Consider the following 23,712-nt stretch of genomic DNA (forward strand, 5'->3'; position numbering starts at 1 on the left):
GACACTTTTTACCCTTTTTTTAAAGCTCTCACAGTCGTCCTGTGCAATTGGCGTCTCTATTCAACACCTGGTAGAGATGAGGAAACTGAGGCACAGAGACAGTAATCCACACAGACTGGGTCTGAACCTAGACAATCCTGGTCTCAGTCCTGTCCCTTCAGTGTCCTGGTGGCTGCTGTATTGCAAGGATTAAAACTGCTTTAAGTGGATTTTCTCTGATCACTGGCCTTACCGCCATGAGGCGATTAATGAGCCCTCTCCGAGTGTCTTTTCTTTGGTGATGATGCACAGGGCGGTTTCACTCTGCTCTCTTGGGCCTTTCATCTGGGCCTGAGAATTGAACTGCCATGGAACCGATGAGCAGGAGAAGAGCATGCAGTCTCTTAGTTTTCTGTGACACAAGAGCCTTCGTAGACACATGGAAAAGCCAGGAAGTGGCGGGGCTCCACTGCTTTAAACAAGGAGGAGCACAGAGAGACAGTGGCAGAAAACATTCTAGGGACCTTGAAGCAGGGTAGTAGTTAAGCAAGCTTGTTGTTACAGAATCCTCTAGATTCCCTGGGGAGACAGGCTTTCCCCTCCCCCACCACTCCACCCCCAACACAGGGAGTACATCTTTCCCCGGAGAATTTTTAATCTGTGTTCCGGAAGGGAAGAAGAGATTAGAAAAACCTTTTGTTTATTCAAACCTAAGAAACTGGATAGAGTCCATCAACGCCACAAGCAGCCCGTTTGAGGCAAGTTCTCGCGCAGGCCATTCTAGAACGAGGTCCTGTGATGGGCCGGGCACCACACCCCCGCAGCTGCACCTGTGTGGGTCACGCGCTGTGGCCCCACGGGTGAGCTCAGATCCCTGCCTTGCCAAGGAGGAGGGAGCGAGAGGTCAAAGGAAGGGATGACCGCAGTACAAGGCCTGAGCTCCTGCAATGGGGTCCCAGGGAGCGGATTCCCCGTCCCTCCAAGAGTCCACCACTCAGAGCCAGTCTCAAGTAAAAAGATGGATTTACTGGGGAAGTCCCAGATGGAACGGTCCCAGGTTTCAGAAAAACATATAACACAAAACAGGACAGTGGCACAGAGACTTACTTCCGGAAGATGTTTAAGTACCAGCAAACCAATTCAGCTCCAGTGGAGAGCTGACTTGGGACACCTTGGGGACAAGACGCCAGACCCCGGAGCTGGCCAGCCCCTAAATAGGGTCAGGTCAGGGGGCTGGGTCACAGGAAACTCCCAGTCCCAAGCACTTGACTGACAGGTTCAATAACCTATAGGACGTGTGCCCACCCCTGTCTCTTGAGATTCAGAAACACTCATTACCTGGGGATGGGACTTCCCTTCCTGTAGGTGGCCAATGAGGTCACAACACCTACAGAGCATGCCTAGGTCATACACCGGTGGCCAATGGAGTTACAACCTGTTACATAGGATCTGCTTGAACCAACCTATCACTCTGGTTAGAATTGGCTCTCAGATGGGGGGGTATTATTGTTTACAGCAAGGGGGAATCTTCCCTGGATTCTGAGCAGAAGGGGTGTGGCCCTCAACTCTGAAGCTCAGGGGCGGGGGAGATAGTGGAGATGGAGTCAGCTTCTGCTCTTTCTCACTCTGAGATGGAGCCAGTCTGACCTCCATGCTACACTCCCAAGGCCAGTCTTGCCCTGGGATTGTGTTGTGTTCTGTGGTTTTCCTGCTCCTGAGCCAGCTTGACAGAAATGTCCTAACAAGTCACTGTACTCTCAGAACGGCCTTGAAAGTCGGGTGCCAGTGGCTCATGCCTGTTACCCTAGCTACTCAGGAGGCTGAGATCTGAGGATTGCGGTTCAAAGCCGGCCCATATATAGAGATATATAGAGATAGATATATAGAGATAGATATATAGGTATCTCTCTCTGTACATATATATGTATATGTATATGTATGTATGTATGTATGTATCTGATTTTTTTTTCCCATAGGTCTTAGATACCTCGATATAACTTGCTCCTGGCAGGGGGAGCCACTGGAGCCAGGGAAGGCCGAGACCCTCAAGCCTAACAAGGGGTCGAGAGGGGGAGGGGTTGTCCGGTGGACACCGAGTCTGGCGGGAAGTCAGCGCAGAGGCTGAGTGGAGACTCTTCAAGGTTCTAACCCCTCCCCATGGAATCACAGACTGAGGAAAATGTTTTCAACACACGGAGGACACTGCAGATGCAAACTATAGCAGCTTTCCACTCCCCCCCCCCCGACACCCCTGCCCACCCCTGGGGCAGCCTGGAGTCAGGCCAGGCCTGTGGGCCGCAGGCTCTGCCACAGCTCCCAGGACAGGTCGGGATGCTGAGTGGACACTGTATGTGCTCCAAACGATGTTTAGCACCATCCTAGCCTTTACCATGAAACCCTGAACCTCTACCTAGAGACTACCACCATGGGAGTCTCTGGAAGGACATGTGTCATCTAATTCATTTGGAGAATAAATGATATTCAAAATAGATAAACATATAAACACAAACCATTCCAAACACAGAATGTTGCAGAATGGATGAGCCATAAAAACAAAAAAAAAAATTGCTTGAGGATTCCAAGCCTCTGTTCCTTCTTGTGGAAACAGCTCCCCCCCCCCGCCCCTTTTTTTTCTTTCCATTTGCTGTAAAATGAATTGAAATGGTTGGCAGGGAGAAAAAAAATTAAAAAGGATGTAATTATTTTTGGCAAGCAGGACAAGGTTATAAATATGCCCATTTTGAAGCTATCGCAAAGGCTCTTGTCTCATTCATTTGAAAATTGAATATGAAGTGGTCTAGCTTTTTAATGGACTCTAGCTTTATCAACCTGCAGTGGAATTAATTTTCATTTGGCATCCACCTGGCTCAGAACAGCGCTCTAATGCAGGGGAATTGTGCCGCTCCTCACAACGCGGGGGTCTGGGCATCCCTGGTGCTCAGTGTGTAGTGGCAAATAGAGACTTCGTATCACTGACGGCAAGATGGGTGGATGAACAGCTTAGACTTCCGATACATATAATAACTACTATATATACTATAAAATACAGCATACATTATATACTATATAGACCTGCAGTATGTATTATATAATATATTACATATACTAGTGTGTATGTATATATGTATGTATATATATATATATATATATATATATATATATATATCTTCTTTTTTTTTTTGGCCAGTCCTGGGCCTTGGACTCAGGGCCTGAGCACTGTCCCTGGCTTCTTTTTGCTCAAGGCTAGCACTCTGCCACTTGAGCCACAGCACCACTTCTGGCCATTTTCTAGATACGTGATGCTGGGGAATCAAACTCAGGGCTTCATGTGTACAAGGCAAGCACTCTTGCCACTAGGCCATATTCCCAGCCCATATATATATATTTCTTTTCTTTTCTTTTGGTGCTGGTCCTAAGACTTGAACTCATGGCCTGGTCACTGTCCCTGGCTTGGAACCTCAACTCCTTAGATCTCAGCCTCCTGAGTAGCTAGGATTCCGGCTGTGCGTGATCAGCACCCAGCTAATAGTCCTTTCAAAGGCTCTCTCTTTTTGCGGTCAAGTTGTCTCTTGGTGTTCCTAGGGAGGTGCTCCAGGCCACTGTGTGAATATGAAATCTGTGACTCTCCAATCCCTTGTGCGAATGGCATGGTGCATTGCATAGAGCACGCATGCGCCCTCCAGATGCCTTAAACCGTCTCTGGAGGACTCGTGCCATCCAATGCAGGTGGATGCTATATAAAGAGTAGTCACATTATGCTATTTAGGGAATAATGGTGAGGAAAAGTCTGTACATGTTCCATACAGGTGCTTTTTATTACTTTTTTCCCTCAAACATGTTCAACCTGAGCTTGGTTGAACCTGTGGGTGCAGAGCCTGTGGGTGAAAGGTTGCTGGTGGCCTACGCTCGCTGAAAGGTTTCGTTTGCTTTGAATAGGGACTGCTGTGCCTTCTATAGTATTTGTATATTTGCTATTCTTCAGACTAATTTGTGTGGCCTTTTTCTATGAATTTCTCATTTCTTCCTCTGCTGTCTCTGAGTCCGAGCGACCAGCATGTCTCATCTCCAGGAATATTTGTATCGGGAAGGGCTCTCTAGAGGCACAGAATCAGTAGGAAATAGATAGACAGACAGATAGATGCATACATACATACATACACATATACATCCATACATAATAGATATACAAGTTAGATGATATAAAAAGAAGATAGGAAGAAGATAGATGATACATAGAAAGCTGATAGAAGATAGGTAGACAATGGATATAGAAACAAAATAGATGATAGACAGATGATACATAGATGATCAATAGAAGATAAGGAGATGATGGCTATAGAAAGAAGATCGATGGTAGAAAGATGATAGATATAGAAAGAAGATAGATGATACAGAGATGACAGATTATGAATATAAAAAGAAGATAGATATAAATGCAAGGTGGACAATAGAAGTTCAGTAGATGATGGATATAGAAAGATGATAGGCAGACATGATAGGTAAAATAATTGTGTGTCTTACTAGTATTCACACCTTTTATTTCATTTTTTCTGATTTCCCTGGGTAGAGCCTTCAGTAAAATGACTGAAATATGGTTGTGAGTTTCATTGTTTTATTAGTCTTCATTCTGGAGGAAATATTCTCAGTATTTCACAATAAAGCGTGATGTTTTATGCAAGTTTTTTTTGTAGTTATTGTTAAAGATCCCTTTGACTTGAAGCTTGCTGAGATTTACTTTTAATTAGGCTTTTTTAGAAATCATGCATACTGAATTTTATCGTGTGACTCATCTTGCTTTTGAGAAGACTATGAGAGAAATTCTCATATTCTGTTAATGAAATTCTTTATTCTGTTAATACAGCAAATAACCTTGGTTGATTTTTGAATGTTAAGTGAATCTGTTTTCCTTATTTGAACTCAACTTGTCCGTGCTGACTCTTGATTTGGTTGTTAATGTTTCATGTAGACTTTTTTTATTCTGTGTTCATGAGAGACATTGGCATTTAATTTTCATTGCCAAATGTTCTTATCAGATTGTGTGTGTGTGTGTGTGAGCGCGCGCGCATGCGTACGTGCATGTGTGCGTGCATACCTGCTTAGGACTTGAACTCGGGGCATTGGTGCTGTTCCTTGGCTTTCTCACTCAAGACTGGCACTCTACCACTTGACTACAGCATGCACGCAGGCGTGCGCGCACGCACGCACACGCACACACACACACACACACACCATGAAACTTACAGTGTTTCAACCCCTGCATCAGCCAGCAAGTGGATTAGGAGTAGAGAGAGAAACCTTAATCAGTACAGCCACTCCTCTCACTGTTTTCAATATCCACTTTGCTTTGCCTGAAAGAACCAGTTCGCAACATGTTTCTATTTCATCTCCATTTCCTCTTCTTCTTTCTGGATGTCAAGGTTATTTGGGGTCTAGGTCCTTTTTCCCATTCAAGAATCCTTTGACCGAGTATATTGTGCTTTATATTCACTTGGTCATGGTCCATTAAGATTTTTAAATGGGTACAGAAAGACACCTGCATATCTAGATTTATTATAGCACTGCTCACAACAGCCAAATGATAGAATCGCCCTGTGTGGAACAAGAGATGAGCGAGCAAGAAGAGGTCAAGATGGACTCTTGATTCTTCCTATTGAGTCCTGCACTCCATCTTCTCTTTTATTGGATCCCTACTATATTTATTTTTTTGATGGAAATATACAGAAGTATTCTTAGAGAATGTACATGGGAAATATGTACCATGGGGATCTGCATGTCCAACAATATAGCTTTAAGTTCTGACATGATAGCTCTTCTGGGTGGAGAATTCCCCCCTCCCCCTCCAATCCCTAGTTCTAGGGCTCCAACTCTGGGCCTGGGTACTATCCTTGAGCTCCTTTTGCTCAAGGCTAGTGCTCTGCCACTTGAACCACACCTCCAATTCCAGCTTTTTCTATGACTAATTGGAGATAAGAGTCTCACAGAATTTCCTGCCCAGGCTGGCATTGGACCTCAATCCTCAGATCTCAATCTCCAGAGCAGCTGGGAATTTACAGGTGTGAGCCGCCAGCACCTGGCTGGGTAGAGAATTCTTAATTATTCTCCCTACTCAGTAACTATTTTCCCTGGTCTGTTCCTTTCTGTGATTGCAGGTGACAAATGTCATGTTAAACTCATCAATTCCAGAAGAGACTTGTTCTTTCTCTCTTCTTGAAATTCAGCAAACTGCCAGGACGTGTCTCAATTCTGTCCTTTTCAGAGCCGCTTTCCATCTGGGACGTTCAACTTGCTTGCTCCTTTGTCGGGAGCCCTTTATACTCCAGCTTACTTTTGCATTCTTTCCCAACCTTTCGCACTTACATTTTATGTCCCTCCTCTGCCCACCACGTCTTCATTTTTCATTCGTGCTTTCTGGCTCATTTACTTTTCATTTTGTGTTGGGAGAGACGCGTCTTTCATTTGATCTTCCTAAAAGAGCACTTGGTGTTTTACAGCGTGGGCCGAGCTCTTCTTTCCTAATATCTCTACGACATTTTTTTTTAAATGAAAGTACTAAGCATTCTTTGGTCCTCGACGTATTTTATCCTGCCCTAATAATATCTCCTTATGTGTTCTCATTATGTCTTCATGACATAGTCTATTTCGGTGTCTGCCTGAAGTGCTGCTCTGTAGTAGCCATCTGTGCTGGAACGTGGCTGTCTCCCTCTTCTAAGCCTCCGTCCTTCATAGGCAAGTTCCCTTTGTGTGATCATATTGTTGGGTGTGGAGTTGCTGGTTTGAGCTCGGCCGGGGGCCTGCATGGCTATAGCCTGCTTAAGGCCATGGGTAATAGAGCAGAAGGGACGCAGAGGATGGGGTTGCTTATTCTTCATGGGGACTGAACAACAGTTATGCGGACATAGTACACTGTCTTTCTTTACCTGGTATAGGGATGGGATAAGGGCAAGATGGCATCTCTTTCGAATTGTCTGCAGTACGACCTTAAAACTTCACTTTTAAGGGGGGCGGGGAGCAGCGTTGCCCTCCCAGAACGGATTCCTCAGCTGGACAGAGGGGCAGACCCAAGAGCCCACCATGTCAGTCAGTTGTCCTTGCTCTGGCTGGGTCACTGCTCTCGCGAAACCACCTACCTGCTTGTATGACTCATGGATTTAGATCCTCCATTTCAGCGCAACATGTCACTCTGCCACAGGCCCTGGGGAGCAGGAGCGGGCTAGCCTCTGGCTACACGTCCGTGTAGGGCATCATCAGTGACCATTGGAGACCAGAGACCATGTGGTTGGTTGGCCCGGAGCCTTGCCAGCTCAGCTGTGCCCTGGTCATCACCATATTGAGACTAGTTATGGCCAGAAAACAAGGCCAAACTTGAGGATGCTGCATGAAGCCAGACATCAAGACAGACAAAATCCTGAAAACCTGGAGAGCTTTTTTTTGTGGGGGGGGGGCGGGGGGGAGTCATGGGGCTTGAACTCAGGGCCTGGGTGCTGTCCCTGAGCTTCTCTGCTTAAGGCTAGTGCTCTACTACTTTGAGCTACGGCCCCACTTCTGGTTTTCTAGTGGTTCATTGGAGATAAGTGTCTCATGGACTTTCCTGCCCTGGCTGGCTTTGAACCAAGATTCTCAGACCTCAGCCTGCAGAGTAGCTAGGGTTATATAAAGGCGTGAGCCACCGGTGCCCAGCTGAGCTAAAAGTTTTAACTTCTTGTTTTCTCTTGCCAAACACACAGAGGGCTTGGGTTATAGCACAGAGTGTAGTCAAAGGAGCCAGGTTAGCTCCAGGCCAGCAGACAAGGGAATATCTACAATACCAGCCCAGCAGGGGAGTGAGGAAATGAACTGTGCTTCCCCATGATTCTGAATATGACAGACTCATGCCGTCATGACCAGCCATTGGTTGACATGCAGTCTTCCTAATTACCCACACACCTGGCTAGCCTGGCCCTCAAGTCCTAAACTCCACCTCTCAAGTTCCTGGGATTCTAGGCTTAAGCCACCAAGCTCCCAGATTCCTTCCTTCCTTCCTTCCTTCCTTCCTTCCTTCCTTCCTTCCTTCCTTCCTTCCTTCCTTCCTTCCTCCCTCCCCTCCTTCCCTACCTCCCTCCTTCCCTCCATCCCTTCCTTCCTTCCTTCTTTCCTTGTCTATAAATCCCCCCTTTTTTTCCCAAGCTGGTCCTGGGGCTTGAATTCAGGGCTTGAGTACTGTCCCTGATCCTCTGTGCTCAAGACCGGTATTCTACCACTCAAACCAGAGCACCAGCTCCCGCTTTTTCTGAGTAGTTCATTGGAGATAAGAGTCTCATGGACTTTCCTGCCTGGGCTGGCTTCAAACTGTGATCCTCAGATCTCAGCCTCCAAGTAGCTAGGATTGTGGGTATGAGCCACCGGCGCCTGGCTCAAACCTCTCTTGTAAGAACAAATTAACATTTTTCAGAGGCCACCAAAAATATTCCTCACAAATCATTGGTCAAGACAGAGTCGCTGGTCCATTCCTAAACCAGTCACTTCTACTTACCGGGCTATATAATTTTTTTTTCATACAACTTTTGCAAATAATCATCCTTCAGATAGATTCCTCAAGTGAAAATATGAACGAGTGGCAATATTAAAAGGCAATGAGTTGTGCTGAATTTCTCTAAGTTGCAGCGGTAATCACACTTAAGCCCAAAGGATGAAGCAGAACAGATGTAGCCCCATTAATTTTTTTGCTATGTGAAATTTCCCAATGCACAGCTCTTCAATGTCCAGAATAATAACCACATTGAATTAGGTAATTTGCTTAGAGGTAAACGTGAAAGGGAGGAGAAAGAACGAACCTCTTGGATAATTATAAACAATTGAGCTGCTCAAGGAAATCTCATTGACATGTGTTTAATGATTGGCTGGATCCAAGAAAGCAGTTAATTAATGTTTACTTTTTCCCATACAGCCTCTCTCAAGCTTGTGGGGTTAATAAAATCTTAAAATGAAATTTAAAAAAAAACCAAAAACCTCCTGGTGTATCCGGGCCAGATATAAAATAAAGCTGCCAGCCGAAGGGACCAGAAAGATCCAGAACACCGAAGTCTTTCCCTCCTATGCATTTTGGGTCACCTTGTTTATATGGTTTTCCTGGCTATTGAAGTGAGGGCCAGACCCCTAGCTCTTTCTTACCAAGAGAATGTTATTACAGTCTCAGCTAAAGTGACGATATATTTGTCCTCTTCCTTATTTTATTTATATGGTTGTGTCATCCTGGGCTTACCCATTTTCTGCCTCTCCCTTCCCTAAGCCTTCTTTGTTTTGTACCTTCTTTGGTCCAATTGAGACAGAGCTTGTGTGTTCCCAGGAGTGTCATTCTCTCTTATTTTCTTTGTTCAAGGCTTCCAAAGGTATCACTGAGCAGTCAAAACATAACCAAACACACAGAAAGCAGCTGGGGAGAAAAAAGGAGTTTCCTTTAAGGCGGGGGTTTCTGGGATTACCTTCTAGGGGGCTCTATAATGAATAAATAAGTCACCCTCTATTTACTGGAGGTTCCAGGTATGTGCTGGGTGATTTACACATTCGAAGGGGAAACTGAGAAAGGTCTTTAAGTTCTGTGATAGAAGTGAATACAGAAGACCTCACAGATTTGCCCTAGCATATTCGAGGATGATAAATCCATTCCCCAGGACCTTTGCTATAAATAACAGCTCTGTTATCACTAAACATGAGGGAATTGTGACTCTGCACAAGCCTTCTCATTTGAATAGGTGTGTGTGTGTGTGTGTGTGTGTGTGTGTGTGTGTGTTTGCGTGTTTGCCAGTCTTGGGGCTTGAACTCTGGGCCTCAGGGCTGTCCTTGAGCAACATTTGTTCAAGGCTAGCTTTCTACCACAGCACCACTTCTGTTTGTTTGTTGTTTTTTTTCTGTGATTAATTGGATATAAGAGTCTCACAGAATTTCTTGCCCTTGCTGGCTTTAAAATGCAATCCTTATATCTCAGCCTCCTGAGATCCTTAGATCTTGACTAGGATTAAAAGCATGAGCCACCAGCACCTGGCTCATTTGAATAGTTTTTATACTAGGACAAAACACACATACACACACACACAGGTGTGTGTGCATATATATGTATATAAATATGTAAATGTATATATAGTCTATTTTTTTTGTCTAGGTGAACAAGAGGCAGTCAAGGTGAAAGACAGAGTTGCTCAGATAGAAAGAACTTGCTATCTGACAAGTACTTCCTTGTTCCCTCCAGTGGAAAGCCAGGAAACCAATCCTCATGTTGATATGAAGTTTGCGAATATAGTTCTGTTAGGCAGAATTCAATTCAGTTGGCTGGGAATATGGCCTAGTGGCAAGAGCACCTGCCTTATATACATGAAGCCCTGGGTTCGATTCCCTAGCACCACATATATAGAAAACAGCCAGAAGTGGTGCTGTGGCTCAAGTGGCAGAGTGCTAGCCTTGAGCAAAAAGAAACCAGGGACAGTGCTCAGGCCCTGAGTCCAAGGCCCAGGACTGGCAAAAAAAAAAAAAAAAAAAAAAGGAATTCAATTTAGTTGCTCACACTAAAAATAATGATTATTGATGGGCATCGGTGGCTCATATCTGTGATCCTAGCCACCGAGGAGATTGAAATGTGAGGATTTCTGTTGAAAACCAGTCTGAGAAGGAAAGTCCGTGAGACTTCCCCGCCCCCCCCCAAAAAAATTTATGAGGCTCTTATCTCCAATGAACTTCCAAAAAGTCGAAAGTAGAGCTGTGACTCTCAGGTGGTAGAGCGTTACTTGAGCAAAATAGTTCAGGAACAATATCCAAATCCTGAGTTCAAATCACAGGGCCAGCACACAAAAAAAGATTATTGTTGTTAATATTATTTTATAGAGACATTATCCTTTTTTAAAAGAAAAAAAAAACAAACAGGCAGCTTCCACATGGTACATTTGGAAATCTGGTTAGTCAGTGGAATGAATCTTGGGTCAAATGGATCAACATACTTCACCTCCATTTCCAGGCTTTATTCTGGTCCACTATCATTACACATTTCTTATGTATAAAACTTTGTTCTCCGTCATCATAGCTAGGGAACTATGGGAGCCAAATTCAGTTTAGTGAGAGGAGTAAAGAGCTGTGTCAGTGGCTCATGCCTGTAGTCCTAGCTACTCAGGAGGCTGAGACCTGGGGACTGTGGTTCAAAGCCACCCAAGCAGGAAAGTCCTTGAGACTCTTCTCACCAATTAACCACCAACAAAATCCAGATGTGGCGCTGTGGCTCAAGGGGTAGAACAGTAGCCTTGAGCAAAAAGAGCTCAAGGACAGCGCCCAGGTCTTAAGTTCAAATCCCAAGAGAGTTGTATTTATGTTCTGTCTCTGAAAGGAAATACCCGAGATGAATGCTAATAAGGAGGAAAGGTTCACTTGGTTGAGGGCTTCAAAGTTTCAGGCCATGGTTGCTTTGGCCTGGTTGCCCTGGGTCCTTTGGTGAGCTCCGGCATCATGGTGGGAGAGCCTGGTGGAAGAAACCAATCACCTCTCCCTGCTCAGAGAGAGGAAGGAGCGGGGATTCCACATCCCTGTCCAGAGCACGCCCCCAAATACCTACTTCCTCCCGCGAGGCCCCACCTCTTAAAGGGCTACCACCTCCCAAGACCACTACAGGTTGTGTGCGAGTCATTCAATATCTAAATTATAGCAGATGACACTGAGGCAGGGCCAGGCAAGGGTTTGAGCAAGATAAGCAGCAGATGTTTACATAATATTGTATGGGAATTGCTAACATTGTGTACTTGAACAGCTGTTTTGTCTTGTATTTAACTACAGAACATCTTGCCTTTCGTGCTTGCTGTATGTGAAAATCAAAACAAGGGGAATTTTTTTCCTATTTGTTTGTCCTGGTACTGAGGTTTGAACTCAGAGCCTGGCACTGTCCCTTAGCTTTTTGGCTCAAGGCTGGCACTCTACCACTTGAGCCATAGCTCTACTTCTAGCTTTTTGATTATTAGTTGTATATAAGAGTCTCACAGACCTTATACAAGCCAGCCGGGGCTGGCTTGCACCTGTGATCCTTAGATCTCAGCCTCCTGAGTATCCAGGATTAAAGATGTGAGCCACTGGCCCCCAAGCAAGAATTTAGTTTTAAATCATATATCCTAAGCATATCTATATAGACTTTGTGTTGGGGGGCGGTATACTGGGATTTGAACTCAGGCCTCACATTTGCTAGGTAGGCGCTCTACTGCTAAACCATGCCTCCAGCTCTAGCATAGGTTTTCTGCTTGGTGTGAAGTTGGGGTCTAAATCCATGCTTTGACATGTGGCTATCCAATTATCTCAGTACCATTTGTTTCATTGAATTAGCTTAGCTGGGTTTTTTTTTCCCCCTGAAAAAAATCGATGGATCGTATAAGTGTGAGCATATTTCTGGACTTTCAGTTCTTTTCCATTGCTGTACATGTGTATTGGTTGGCTAGGCCTGACATAACAGAATGATGCAGACAGAATGGCTTAGCCACTGAAATCTTTCCATATGTCAAAAGCTATGCAGAAACAAAACAACAGGCTCAAGTTGCATTTAATTAGTCTCCTGTGACATTCAAATATCCCCATTCTGTGAGTTAACGTCTCAAGTTCTATTCCTATAGCACAATCTCATTTCTTGGTACTCCAGTTTTCCTGCACATCAGGTTTGGATACTGACTTAGCTACAACTTCTCCAGTTTCAAGTGACAAGAACTAGCTCAAAGCAGACTAACGACAGGAGATGATTCGTCTAGATTTCTCACTAAGTCTCACCTTGAACTCAGGACCCAGGGACTCGGTGGTGGAAAAGAACTGTTGATCTGTGTCTCACATGTCTTTTGAGTTGGTGTCACCATAAGGCAGGGTTTTGCCAAGTGACAGCACAAGTCGCTCATCTACCCTTTCTGCTTGTGCGCTCAGAGAAATGAAGATCAATGCAAGGCCCTGGAGAGATGCTGGTGGAACTTTCAGTCTTTGGGGCTGGCCTGAATAGAAGAAAAGAAAGGGAGAAAAGAAAGGAGGAGGAAGGAAGGGAGGGAGAAAGGGAAGGAGGGAGGGAGGGAAATAAAGAGAAGGGGAAAAAAGGAGGAGGGAGGGAGGAAGAGAGGAGGAAGAAAGAGCTGAACCAGAATCTGCTAAAGGAAGAAGATGCTGTTTCTAAAGATGCAGAATGGGAGGAAGGAGAGGAGGAAAACAAGCAAACAAGACAAATCTTACCAAGTAGTATTTAGACATTGTCTATTTGTATTTTATACCTTAATTGACCTTCATGACCTTCACAAGGATTCTGAGTTCTCTTTCTGGAAAAAGTGTCTGAGAATAGGCTCTGGGCCACGTGGGTACAAGTGTGGCATGCACTAGTTCATCAAGGACAGCTCTGCCACCTTTTGAGTTTTCTGTTTTGATCATGTCTACCCTGTGATCTCAGCTGGAGGATGTTTGTTAGGAACAGGTAGACACTGTTAGAAATGATTAGCCGGGTGCCAGTGATCTTGCCTGTCATCCTAGTTGCTCAGGAGGCTGAGATATGAGGATCGTGGTTCAAAGCTAGCCTAGCAAGAAAATCTATGAGACTCTTATCTCCAAGAAATTATTCCAAAAGCTGGAAGTGGAGCTGTGCCTCAAGTGGTAGAGTACTAGCTTTGAGCAAAAAAAGCCTCAGGAATAGCATCCAGGCCTTGAGTTCAAGCCCCAGGACCAGCATGAAAATAAATAGATAGATAGATAGATAGATAGATAGATAGATAGATAGATAGATAACAGAATAGAGCTAGTGAATGCAAGGAACTTTGTTGCCATAACTAAGATACTTGGATTGCTTTTCTTGCTGTCTACCAATCACAGTAGCAGTTGCCTCTGGGTTTCTTTGCATGCACTCTACATATCGGCCCATTCTCCCTCACTGGAACAGGCCAGAAGCTTCTCATCCATGCTGACTGTATACTTTGCTCACTGCTTCTCTTCAAAAGTCCCACTGTGTTACTGTCAGAAAAAACATTCAAATCCTTTTCTGATTCTTCTACAAGGAAGACCAGTGAATGAAGAGGAAAATCTCACAGATAATGCCGGTGATGAGAACTTCATGTCAGTCATTTGCTGCTAAGGAGATGAAATAAGGCATTTAATTACTCAAACATTTAAAGAGTGATTGATAGAAGGCCTTTCCCTCTCAACTGCATGTGAAATTTTGGCTCCGGTTTTGTCTCAAAGAATTCGGATTCATTTTTCCTTCGAGCCCGATAATCCAAGCAAAAAGGCCATTGACAGAAATTATTGGAAATTTTTCTTTTTTTTAACGATACATTTGTTTTTGATACTTCACTGATGGAACAGAGAGTCGCAAATGACATCTTCCAATCACGCCGAATTCACTGAAAATGTGAACTGATTGACTGGTATGGTGTGATGTTACTACAATAATAAATGACAATGAGCATACAATTTTCATATGTCTCCTAAGCAACCAACATTTTTGTTTTTAAAAGGAAATAATGTTAATATACCTTGATAGATGGATAGCATGTATATGATCCTTACATTACATATAGTGTACATATATGTGCATGTGTACATATAAAATCAGAAAAAATTCATATATATATGTAGGTAGACACATATACTAAGGTAGAGAGACAGGTGTCATGTCTATACCTATTTAGAGATATTACATATCTAAATATCTATTGATAGATATCACATTTTATCAGATAGATATCACATAGTATGTCTTATCTATTGATAGCACATTCTGTTTACCTATAGATAGATACCAGCTGGTAGCTACCAACCTACCTATCTATCTGGCCCTTTTCTGATTTTTATATGTATACACACTTCCCTGCTTTGCATATCTTTCTACTGTAGGAGAATCTGCTCCCCTTAATATGCCACTTCGGCATAAGGAGTGTTTTGAGTGCTGCAGGCACTTGAAAAACAGCAGATGAAAGAAGGGCACACAAACCTCTTCTTTTCTTCGTGAAAACGAGAGATGAGAAAACTTCCATGAGCTAGATGCCTTTTCCCGAGACTAGGAGAAAGGAAGCAGCATTTCTCAGCATGTCAGCATGACCAAGAGGTTGCTGGACAAACAGCCTGGTTAAACTCGTTCTCTTCCTTTAGTCTCCTCACAGAATTTCACGGCCGTTCCACAATGACCTCTCTTTGTTCACACACAAAAGCATTTGGGTTTTCTTATGGGACTGCTGGTGCCACACAAAACTTCACCTTTCCTTTGTAGACGTTGTTTCCCTCTAGTCCGTCTCATGTCAATATAATTTTCAGGCCTCACTAGGACTCTGAGCGTACAGCATTGCCTCCTCTATGCTTCAAAGGACTTTTGTTTAACTCTGAAATGTAACCACCAGAATAGAAGCAAAGTGTGATCAGCTCTTCACCAGACCCTGCGGAGAGACGGCAAACTTATCTTCCTCCGTTCCTTGAGGTCACGATTCGTACTCTCTCTCTTCAGAAACTTGGGGAGTTGGTAGTTTCCCCATCTGGTTCCACATTCTTATTTCTTCTTGGATGGTGCCCAATTCTCCACCAGTGAGAAGAGAAATCCAAATAAATTGAACACCTCCTAGGGTTGTGATGGAAATTAAATCATACTTAAAAACCACTTGGAATACTGTCTGACTCATACCCACCTTCATATAAGTCCTTGGCTGTTGTTACTGAGAATTATTGCTTAGTAGTGCTGTCAGGGCTATAGTTTCTACCTAAACATCCCTGGCTTCATTTCAGTCTGTCATGGTGGGTGTGGTGACCTCCCCACTGCCACACCTGACCTCTGTTCTGATGGCATTTTATAGCTGCATTTTCTCACTTCCTTGTGTGTGTGTGTGTGTGTGTGTGTGTGTGTGTGTGTGTGTGTGTGTGCCAATCCTAGGGCTTGAACTCAGGACCTGGGTACTGTCCTGAGCTTCTTTTGTTCAAGTCTAGCACTCTACCACTTGAACCATAGCACCACTTTTAGCCTTTTCTGTTTATGCAGCACTGAGGAATCGAACCCAGGGCTTCATGCACTCTAGGCAAGCACTCTACCACTAAGCCACCTTCCTAGCCCTCCATTCTTTTGGACAGAGTTCTTTAAAACTGGAAACCTTGGGGTTGAAGGTATGGCTCAGTTGGTAGAGTCCTAGCCAATGAGCAGAAGTGTCAGGTACCAAGTTGGAGTCCTGGACTCAAGACATTTAAAAAAAAGAAAAGTGGAACTTTTCCTCATTTATTTCCTCATCTACGATATGTTCCCTTTGAATAAGGTGCTGCCGGGATGCTGTGGTTTCCAAGTCGCAGGCGTTACTTTGACTGGTGGAGCTGCTCAGTGATTTAAAGGACGATCTTCACGTGACAAGGAAAAAAAATCTGTTGATGACAGCTTTCTTAGTTGCCATTTTCTCTCTTATCTCTCGGTTGCTGAAATCATTTGGCTCAATGTACAACTGATCCTTCTGGTGGGACCTCTGCAGAGTTTCAGGTTGGGCATAGGCTTCTGGGGAACTTGAGCACTCATTTCAATTTGCAAGGTAACTGAAAAGCAGATGGATCTCTCACCCTAAACAAAACAAATGCCACGATGGTACAGTTTTCCTAGTAGGCCACTGTCAGAGTCTACTTGTCTTGTTCTTGTTGTTGTGAAAGAATACCATCAGTAATTTAGAAATGGGAGACTTTTATTTGGCGCATGGATCTGGAGGCTGGGCGGCCAAGGGTTTAGTGGCCACATCTGGGGAAGACATCTTTGTTGTGGCTTTTGGTTTCAGAGGTTTCAGTCCAAGGTTGGCTGGATCGATTGCTTTAGGTCTGGGGTGACACTGAATGTCACAGTGGCAGGAACAGGCGACAGAGGGGTGCTCACCTCATGGCAGCCAGGAAGGAGGGAGGAGGAGGAAGAGGAAGGGGTTAGGGTCAGGTGTACCCTCCTAAGTCACCCCCATGACCCAGTTCTTCCAACTAGGCCCCAACGTCCACAGTTCCAGCCCCCTCCAGTGATGGAGTCCAGTTTTGAATCCATGACGCAATCATCTCTGGAAACACCCTCACAGATCACCCAGGACTTTTTTTCTTTTCTTATGTGATTTTTATTTACAATATACAAGTAATAGGGTATGAACAGTTACTAGGTTCAGATCTTGAAATGTCAAATCTTCTGTTCTGTACCCTTGATAACTTCCTTTATTTTTAAAAAATATTTATTGTTATTATAAAGGTGATTTACAGAGGGGTTACTGTTTCCTAAGTCAGGTAATGAGTACATTTCATTTTGGACAATGTCACCCTTTCCCCTCGCTCTCTCCCAGTTTTTCCCTCCTGTCCCCACCCACAAGTTATATAGTTCATTTTCGACATGGTGTCCAGTGAGGACCACTGCTGCATTTGTTCACCCTTTGTCCCTCCATTTTGGTGCCTCCCACCTTACCCCTCCCCCAAGACAGATTAAAAAGACAAGCAAGACAAAAAGGGGGGACACCCTCTCTTGTGTTCCTCCCCTAAAAGAATATTCTCCTTTGGTCTCACGTCTAGAGTCCTGTATAAATTACCCTGTCCTAGTGCATTTTAGATCTAGCTTCCACATATGAGATAAAACACGCACCACTAGTCTCTCTCTGAGTTTGGCTTACCTCATTTAACAGGATGTGTTTTACTAATCTCCTAGGCATTGCATGATCCAATCAAGAGAAGACCTCTTGCTATACTAACACATGGTGAAGGCATCACAGGGTGAGAAAGTGCACTTGCCAAGGGGCTGAAACTCACGTCAGTGATAGATCAGATCACCAGTTCACTCCAGAGATGATGGCAGCAATCCATTAGAGCCTTTATGATTCCAGTCATGAGCCCCACCCCCACACTGTTATATCCTAACATATGAACTTGAGGAGACACATTTAAACCTTGGCAGCATCTGTCATCAAGGTGGATATTGGGTCCTGGGCGGAAAAGAAAATTATTCTTCATAGCTAAACCAGAACTTAGCACACTTGCATTACAGAATGGAGTTTAGTATTGTGGGTTCCGGTGCCATTATCAGACTCCATTTTCATACTGAATTAGAAACAAAAATGTGATGCTGGTTACATTAATGAAATTTTAATAAGGTTGTGTTTCGATATTATTATTCAAATAGTGTGTTCCCAATCCCTTTTCTTGGAATATATTTGCATTAAAGAGGAAATCAATTCGGTTTAGTTCCTTGAAGAGCTTACCCACTTTCGGGCTGGCTTTAAAAAGACAAAGGCTGGGTGGGGGGCGGTGGGGGGATTCACTTTCTTCTCTGCAAGTCAGTAAATGGAGAAGAAAAGTATTTGTTAAGATCTGTAGATACAATGGCAGCAGACTGCTGATGGTTAGAGTTAATGAAATGACTCATTCTGGCTATTAAGAGTTATATGATTAAAAACATATACAAACTGCACACATCACAGATAATAAAGGCTGATACTTTGGTGTCCTTTCCTGTTTATTGAGCCTTAAGGGTGATGTATTAAGAATTGAGAAATTTAAGAAATGCCTATTACTGCAATTCCTGATCACTGATGCCCAAAATTAAGTGTTAATCTCTTGAGAGGGCACACCCCCCCCCCCCCCCCCCGGCTTATAGGCATCCATCTTAAACATTTTGGCTAAAATTCTAGTTGTGGGTGCAAAGCAGTTTCTAGGAGCATGTCTCCCAAAAGACAAATCTGCCTGACTGTGCTAAAAACATATTATTGGAAGCCAGGTGCAGGAGGCTCACACTTGTAACACTACCTACTCAGGAGGCTGCGATCTGAGGATCTGTTTGAAGCCGGGCCAGGGAGGAATGTCTGTGGCATTCTACTCTCCAATCAAGCACCCAAAAAGCTAGAAGCAAGAGGTGTGACTCCAGTGGTGGAGCACTGGCCTTGAGTGCAAAAGCTCAGGGACAGCACCCAGGCCCTGAGCATCCTAGGCCCCGAGTTCAAGCCCCAGGACTGGCACACAAAAGAAAAGCAGAAAAGCAGAAAAGGAAATGTACTATTGGCATGCTGGTGAAGTTGCACGCTGAGAATCTTAAGTTTGGAAAACTCGGGGAAGGAGTTCTGCTTTTGAGCAGAGCCTGTCTTACAAACTCCTGGGGACAGCAGAGGCTTCTAACAGGAAACTGACATGAGTCCCTGGGTTCAAATCCCAGTAACGTCAAAAGAAAAAAAAAAGGAAGAAAAAAACTCAACAAAGCATCCCTAAGCTTGTGCGCCCTAGAATTTAGCCGTGCACTGAAGGGTTTTGGTTCAAGTATTTTCAGCGACAACCAACTGCTAAAGCCAGACAGCTGCAGCGGCCTCCCTGCCTTCCCGCATGCGCAGGAGCCGCCGCCGCCGCCGCCGCCGCCGCCGCGCCGAGGGCTGCCTCTCGGACGCTTTCTCGTGACGTAACAGGCGGCCGCAACGCGCGTCTTCCGTAGCCCCGCCCGGCGCCGCGCAGGCGCACTCGCCTCTTCACCCCCAACCCGGCCCCCACAATCCTCTTCGCTGCGGACCGTTAAGACCGGAGCCCCGCCGGGCCTCACCGGAGGAGTTCCGCGGCCGGCTCGGCTGCCCGGGGACATGTCGCAAATCCCGAGATGCCGAGGCCGCCCCAGCGCCTTCGCCTTGTCCGAAAGGGAGCGGGAGCGAGAGCGAGGTCGCGGCGGAGACCACCCGTCGCCGAGCGCTGACGTCTCAGAGGAGGCGCCGAGCACGTCCCGCGGGCCGGACGCCCTGTCGGCGTCGGCGCCGGTGCCTGGCGGCGGCGGAGGCGGCAGCGGAGGAGGAGGAGGAGGCCGCCGGTTGCAGGCCGCGCCGGCCGTGGGGCCCCGGACCCAGAAACAACTGGAACTGAAGGTGGCGGAGCTGGTGCAGTTCCTGCTGGTGAAGGACCAGAAGAAGATCCCGATCAAGCGGACCGACATCCTGAAGCACGTGGTCGGGGACTACAAGGACGTGTTCCCGGAGCTGCTGCGCCTGGCGGCCGGGCGCCTGCGCGACGTGTTCGGCTACGAGCTGGTGGAGCTGGAGCCGCGCAGCAACGCCTACATCCTGGTCAACACGCTGGAGCCCGTGGAGGAGGACGCCGAGGTGCGCGGCGACCAGGGCACGCCCGCCGCCGGCCTGCTCATGATCGTGCTGGGCCTCATCTTCATGAAGGGCAACACCATCACCGAGACGGAGGTCTGGGACTTCCTGCGGCGCCTGGGGGTGTACCCCACCAAGCGACACCTCATCTTCGGGGACCCCAAGAAACTCATCACCGAGGACTTCGTGCGACAGCGGTACCTGGAGTACCGGCGGATCCCCCACACGGATCCCGTGGATTACGAACTGCAGTGGGGTCCCCGCACCAACCTGGAGACGAGCAAGATGAAAGTGTTGAAGTTCGTGGCCAAAATCCATAACCAGGACCCCAAGGACTGGCCCGTGCAGTACTGCGAGGCTTTGATGGATGAAGAGAACAGGGCCAGACCCCCGGCCAGCGCCCCGGCCCCGTCCTCCTGACTCCGGGGCAAAGGAGGGGGAGGGGGAGATGGGGGATTCCCCCCCCCCCACACACTCCATCAAGTGTGTCACACACGGAAAGAATCAAGGGGGAAAGGATGTGTCTCGCAAAATCCCGGTCTTTGGAAGAGCGTTGTTTTATTTGGTTCCAACATTTTTCCCTTGTGAACGGATTGAAAAGAACAGTTTTGCCTATTTTACCGTTTTTCTTTTGTGCATATATAAATGTATGTATAAAGTGTATACTAACTTTTAGTTGGGAAACTGTCCTGCGATTTTTTTTTTCCGAAGAGATATTTAAGAAAGAACAAGTTGCGTTGGCGCCAAAAAGTAATAATAATAAAAGCAGAGTACTATCTGGTTGCTTAACTCCAGCCTGTGAGGAAAATTAAGTCTTTATAAAAAAATAAACTTGTTATCTTCATTAATACAACTTTTTACTTTTTATATTCCTTACAATGATTGTTATGCATGGGTCCAGGCAATGTACATAATGTATTTTTCTGAATAACTTTTATGTGCATAATTACTCGGCTCTGTTGCTGAATTCTTGGCTGTACTTAAGTTTCTTGTTTTCTTTTTTTAGATAGTCTATTAAATTGAGACAGTTAAAGATTCTTAAATCCTAAGTCTTTGCTTTTTTTACTTTGTAAATTATAGCTTTTAAAGAAATGTCACAATTCAAAATCAGCATGTTAAAAAGGTTTCACTGTCTATTCCTAAGGTAAAAAGTGTTCCTTTTATTTTATTTTGAGACATGGTCTTAATGTGTAGCTCAAGCTGATCTGGAACTCTGTGTAACCTTGGCAAGTCTTAGTGGGAATCCTGCCATGGCCTCTTGTGTGCTGGGATTACAGATATGCACCGCCCACCACACCTTTGTAAATTGTGTTTTGTAGACATTCCACTTCTGTGGTGGATCATAATGCAAAATATATTTTGCCCATCTGGGTGGGTGCAGATCCTAGCTCCATCATAGGAATTGAAGTAGGTTTCTTAGTTTGTGTGCAGACATTTCTTAACCTGTAAAGAGGACACAGTATTGTATTCCATTTTTGACAAGTTGATTGGAAGTTTATATGATGTTCTTGGCAAAAGTCTGTGCTACAGTGGATGTTAGTTACTTTATTCCTTAATTTTGTGTGTGTGTGCCAGTACTGGGACTTGAACCCAGGACCTAGGCAGTGTCCCTTAGCTTTTTCACTGAAGGCTGGTGGTCTACCACTTGAGCCACAGCTCCACTACCAGATTTTTTGTGATTGGAGACAAGAGTCTTAGCCTTTCCTGCCCTGACTGGCTTTGAACAGAGAACCATAGATCTCAGGTTTGGCCCCCCTTTTTTTTGTTGTTGGTCGTGAGGCTTGAACTCGGGGCCTGGGCACAGTCCCCGAACTCTTTTGCATATGGCTAGCACTCTGCCACTTGAGCCACTGTGTCATTTGCGGTTTTTGAGTAGCTGGAGATAAGAGTCTCATAGAAACATTTGTGTCCTGTCTGGCTTAGAACCACAATCCTCAGATCTTAGCCTCCTGAGCAACTAGGATCACAGTCCTGAGCCACTGGTACCTGGTTCCCTTAATGCTTTTAAGTGTGCTTTTTATTCTCCTTACTTAGCAGGTTACTTTTTGTTATATTTTATTTTTTGCCAGTCGTGGGGCTTGGACTCAGGGCCTGAGCACTGTCCCTGGCTTATTTTTGCTCAAAGCTAGCACTCTACCACTTGAGTCACAGCGCCACTTCCAGCTTTTTCTGTTTGTGGTGCTGAGGAAGGCGAGCACTCTACTGCTAAACTATATTCCCAGCCCCAGCAGGTTACTTTTGTTTTCCTTATTCTAAGTCCTTCCAAGAAGAAGGATTACTAGCTCCAAAGTTACAACCATTGTCTTCTAGTCTGACTCCAGTGAGTGTGTGGGAAAACTGATAGGAGAAGAACAGCCATACAGAACAAGAGAGCACTGTAATGCAGTACAATGAGATGATGGCTTTCCAGGTCACCCTAGCAGTTGAATTGCAGTCATGTCTCATGCAAAGCTGTCAGCATGGTGATTTGGGAATGAGTTTTAAACAGCCTCAATTTCTTGTAAAATAAGGGAAAATATGTCAGCTATATGGATAAAATGAGCCAGGAGTGCATGATCTCCTTGTATTTCTCCCATCACATCCTCCTAGATAGTATTTTCACACTCAATATATTTTTGTTCAGCGAGTAAGTGTACATTGCTAGTATTTTGTGTGTGTAAACTAGTACCAGGGCTTTCTTGCTATGGCTGTAGCTCTACCACTTGAGCCATGTATCCAGCCAACTTTTTGCTATTAAGAGATGGAGTCTTGTATACTTGTACTGCCAGGGGTGGTTTGAACCTCCATTCTTGAGGATTACAGGTGCAAGCCACCACATCTGGGTTGTTTTAAAAGGAGTTGTCAATCAGCCCATTTCACTGAAGATAAAACAAAGCATGGGTGAGACTCATTAAAAATAATGAAATCAATGTCACTTGGAAGAGTGACATTTAGAGCTATTCTGGTGGGTAGGTCTTGATTCTTGACTGTGGCCTTAATTTTCAGGGAGGATTGTGAGAAGTTACTGGGTTTTGTTTTGGAGAAGAGATTTGCATTTATTTCATCCTTGAACTCCAGTTTGTTTTTGAGGGCATTCCTCCTTGGTCTGCATTTTATTTCTGTGTAGACATCGCCTGTCTACTGGTTCTCTGACCTCAGTGACTCAGCCACCTGGCGTGCATATGTGCAGTGAATAAGTTATTACCCCATTCCCATTGCTCAGATACAGCTGGAAAAGATATCATCCAGTCATTTCATTTCTAATGCCACAACACAAGGCATTGGAGCAGATGAAGCTTTTACATCTTGTTTGGTTTTGTAACTTTAACAGATATATACCTCAAATAGATACCATTTTCTTTTGTGGCCTTCCACAACTTGAAGCTGTCCTTTGTGTCTCTAACTTCACAATGTACATACATCCAGGTCTGATTTGTTCATTTTAGTTGTCCTATTATGGGGAGGAGATTACAACAATTTGCTTAGATGACAGTAGTTGGTTTTTCCCTTCCTTAATTGCTGTGCAGTTAGGCCCCCTCCTAAGCCTTTTTGCTGTTTGCAGGCAGCTTACAAGACTTCCTAGATGCCTGACAACTTGTGTGAGATCCTGCAGCCAGAAACAAATACCAAGTTCTACTCTCATCAGCATTTGACAGATTTGTTTGGCTTGGCTTGCCAGTCACCCACACCCAGGAGC

The 23,712-nt window shown here is 45.0% G+C and overlaps 2 protein-coding genes across 4 annotated transcripts in view; both read left to right on the forward strand.

Moving 5' to 3' along the window:
- Fam189a1 (family with sequence similarity 189 member A1) overlaps nucleotides 1-23,712 on the forward strand; it is a 139,696-nt gene that overhangs the window by 82,526 nt on the left and 33,458 nt on the right. The window lies entirely within an intron of this gene.
- Nucleotides 19,442-21,072, forward strand: Nsmce3 (NSE3 homolog, SMC5-SMC6 complex component). 2 transcript variants are annotated; one of them, XM_048329518.1, is made up of 2 exons: nucleotides 19,442-19,713; nucleotides 19,744-21,072. In XM_048329518.1, the coding sequence occupies exons 1-2, from the start codon at nucleotides 19,530-19,532 to the stop codon at nucleotides 20,454-20,456; spliced, it is 897 nt and encodes a 298-aa protein (XP_048185475.1). In that variant the 5' UTR covers nucleotides 19,442-19,529; the 3' UTR covers nucleotides 20,457-21,072. The 2 variants fall into 2 exon arrangements, with proteins under 2 accessions (XP_048185475.1, XP_048185474.1); XM_048329517.1 differs by having other exon boundaries at nucleotides 19,442-21,072.

The sequence above is a fragment of the Perognathus longimembris genome, chromosome 20 (genome assembly GCF_023159225.1).
Source record: "Perognathus longimembris pacificus isolate PPM17 chromosome 20, ASM2315922v1, whole genome shotgun sequence".
In the NCBI taxonomy this organism is placed as follows: domain Eukaryota; kingdom Metazoa; phylum Chordata; class Mammalia; order Rodentia; family Heteromyidae; genus Perognathus; species Perognathus longimembris.

Excerpts from the sequence above, each read along its gene's own strand:
- Nsmce3 (XM_048329517.1), top strand. The coding sequence starts at position 19,530 with ATGTCGCAAATCCCGAGATGCCGAGGCCGCCCCAGCGCCTTCGCCTTG.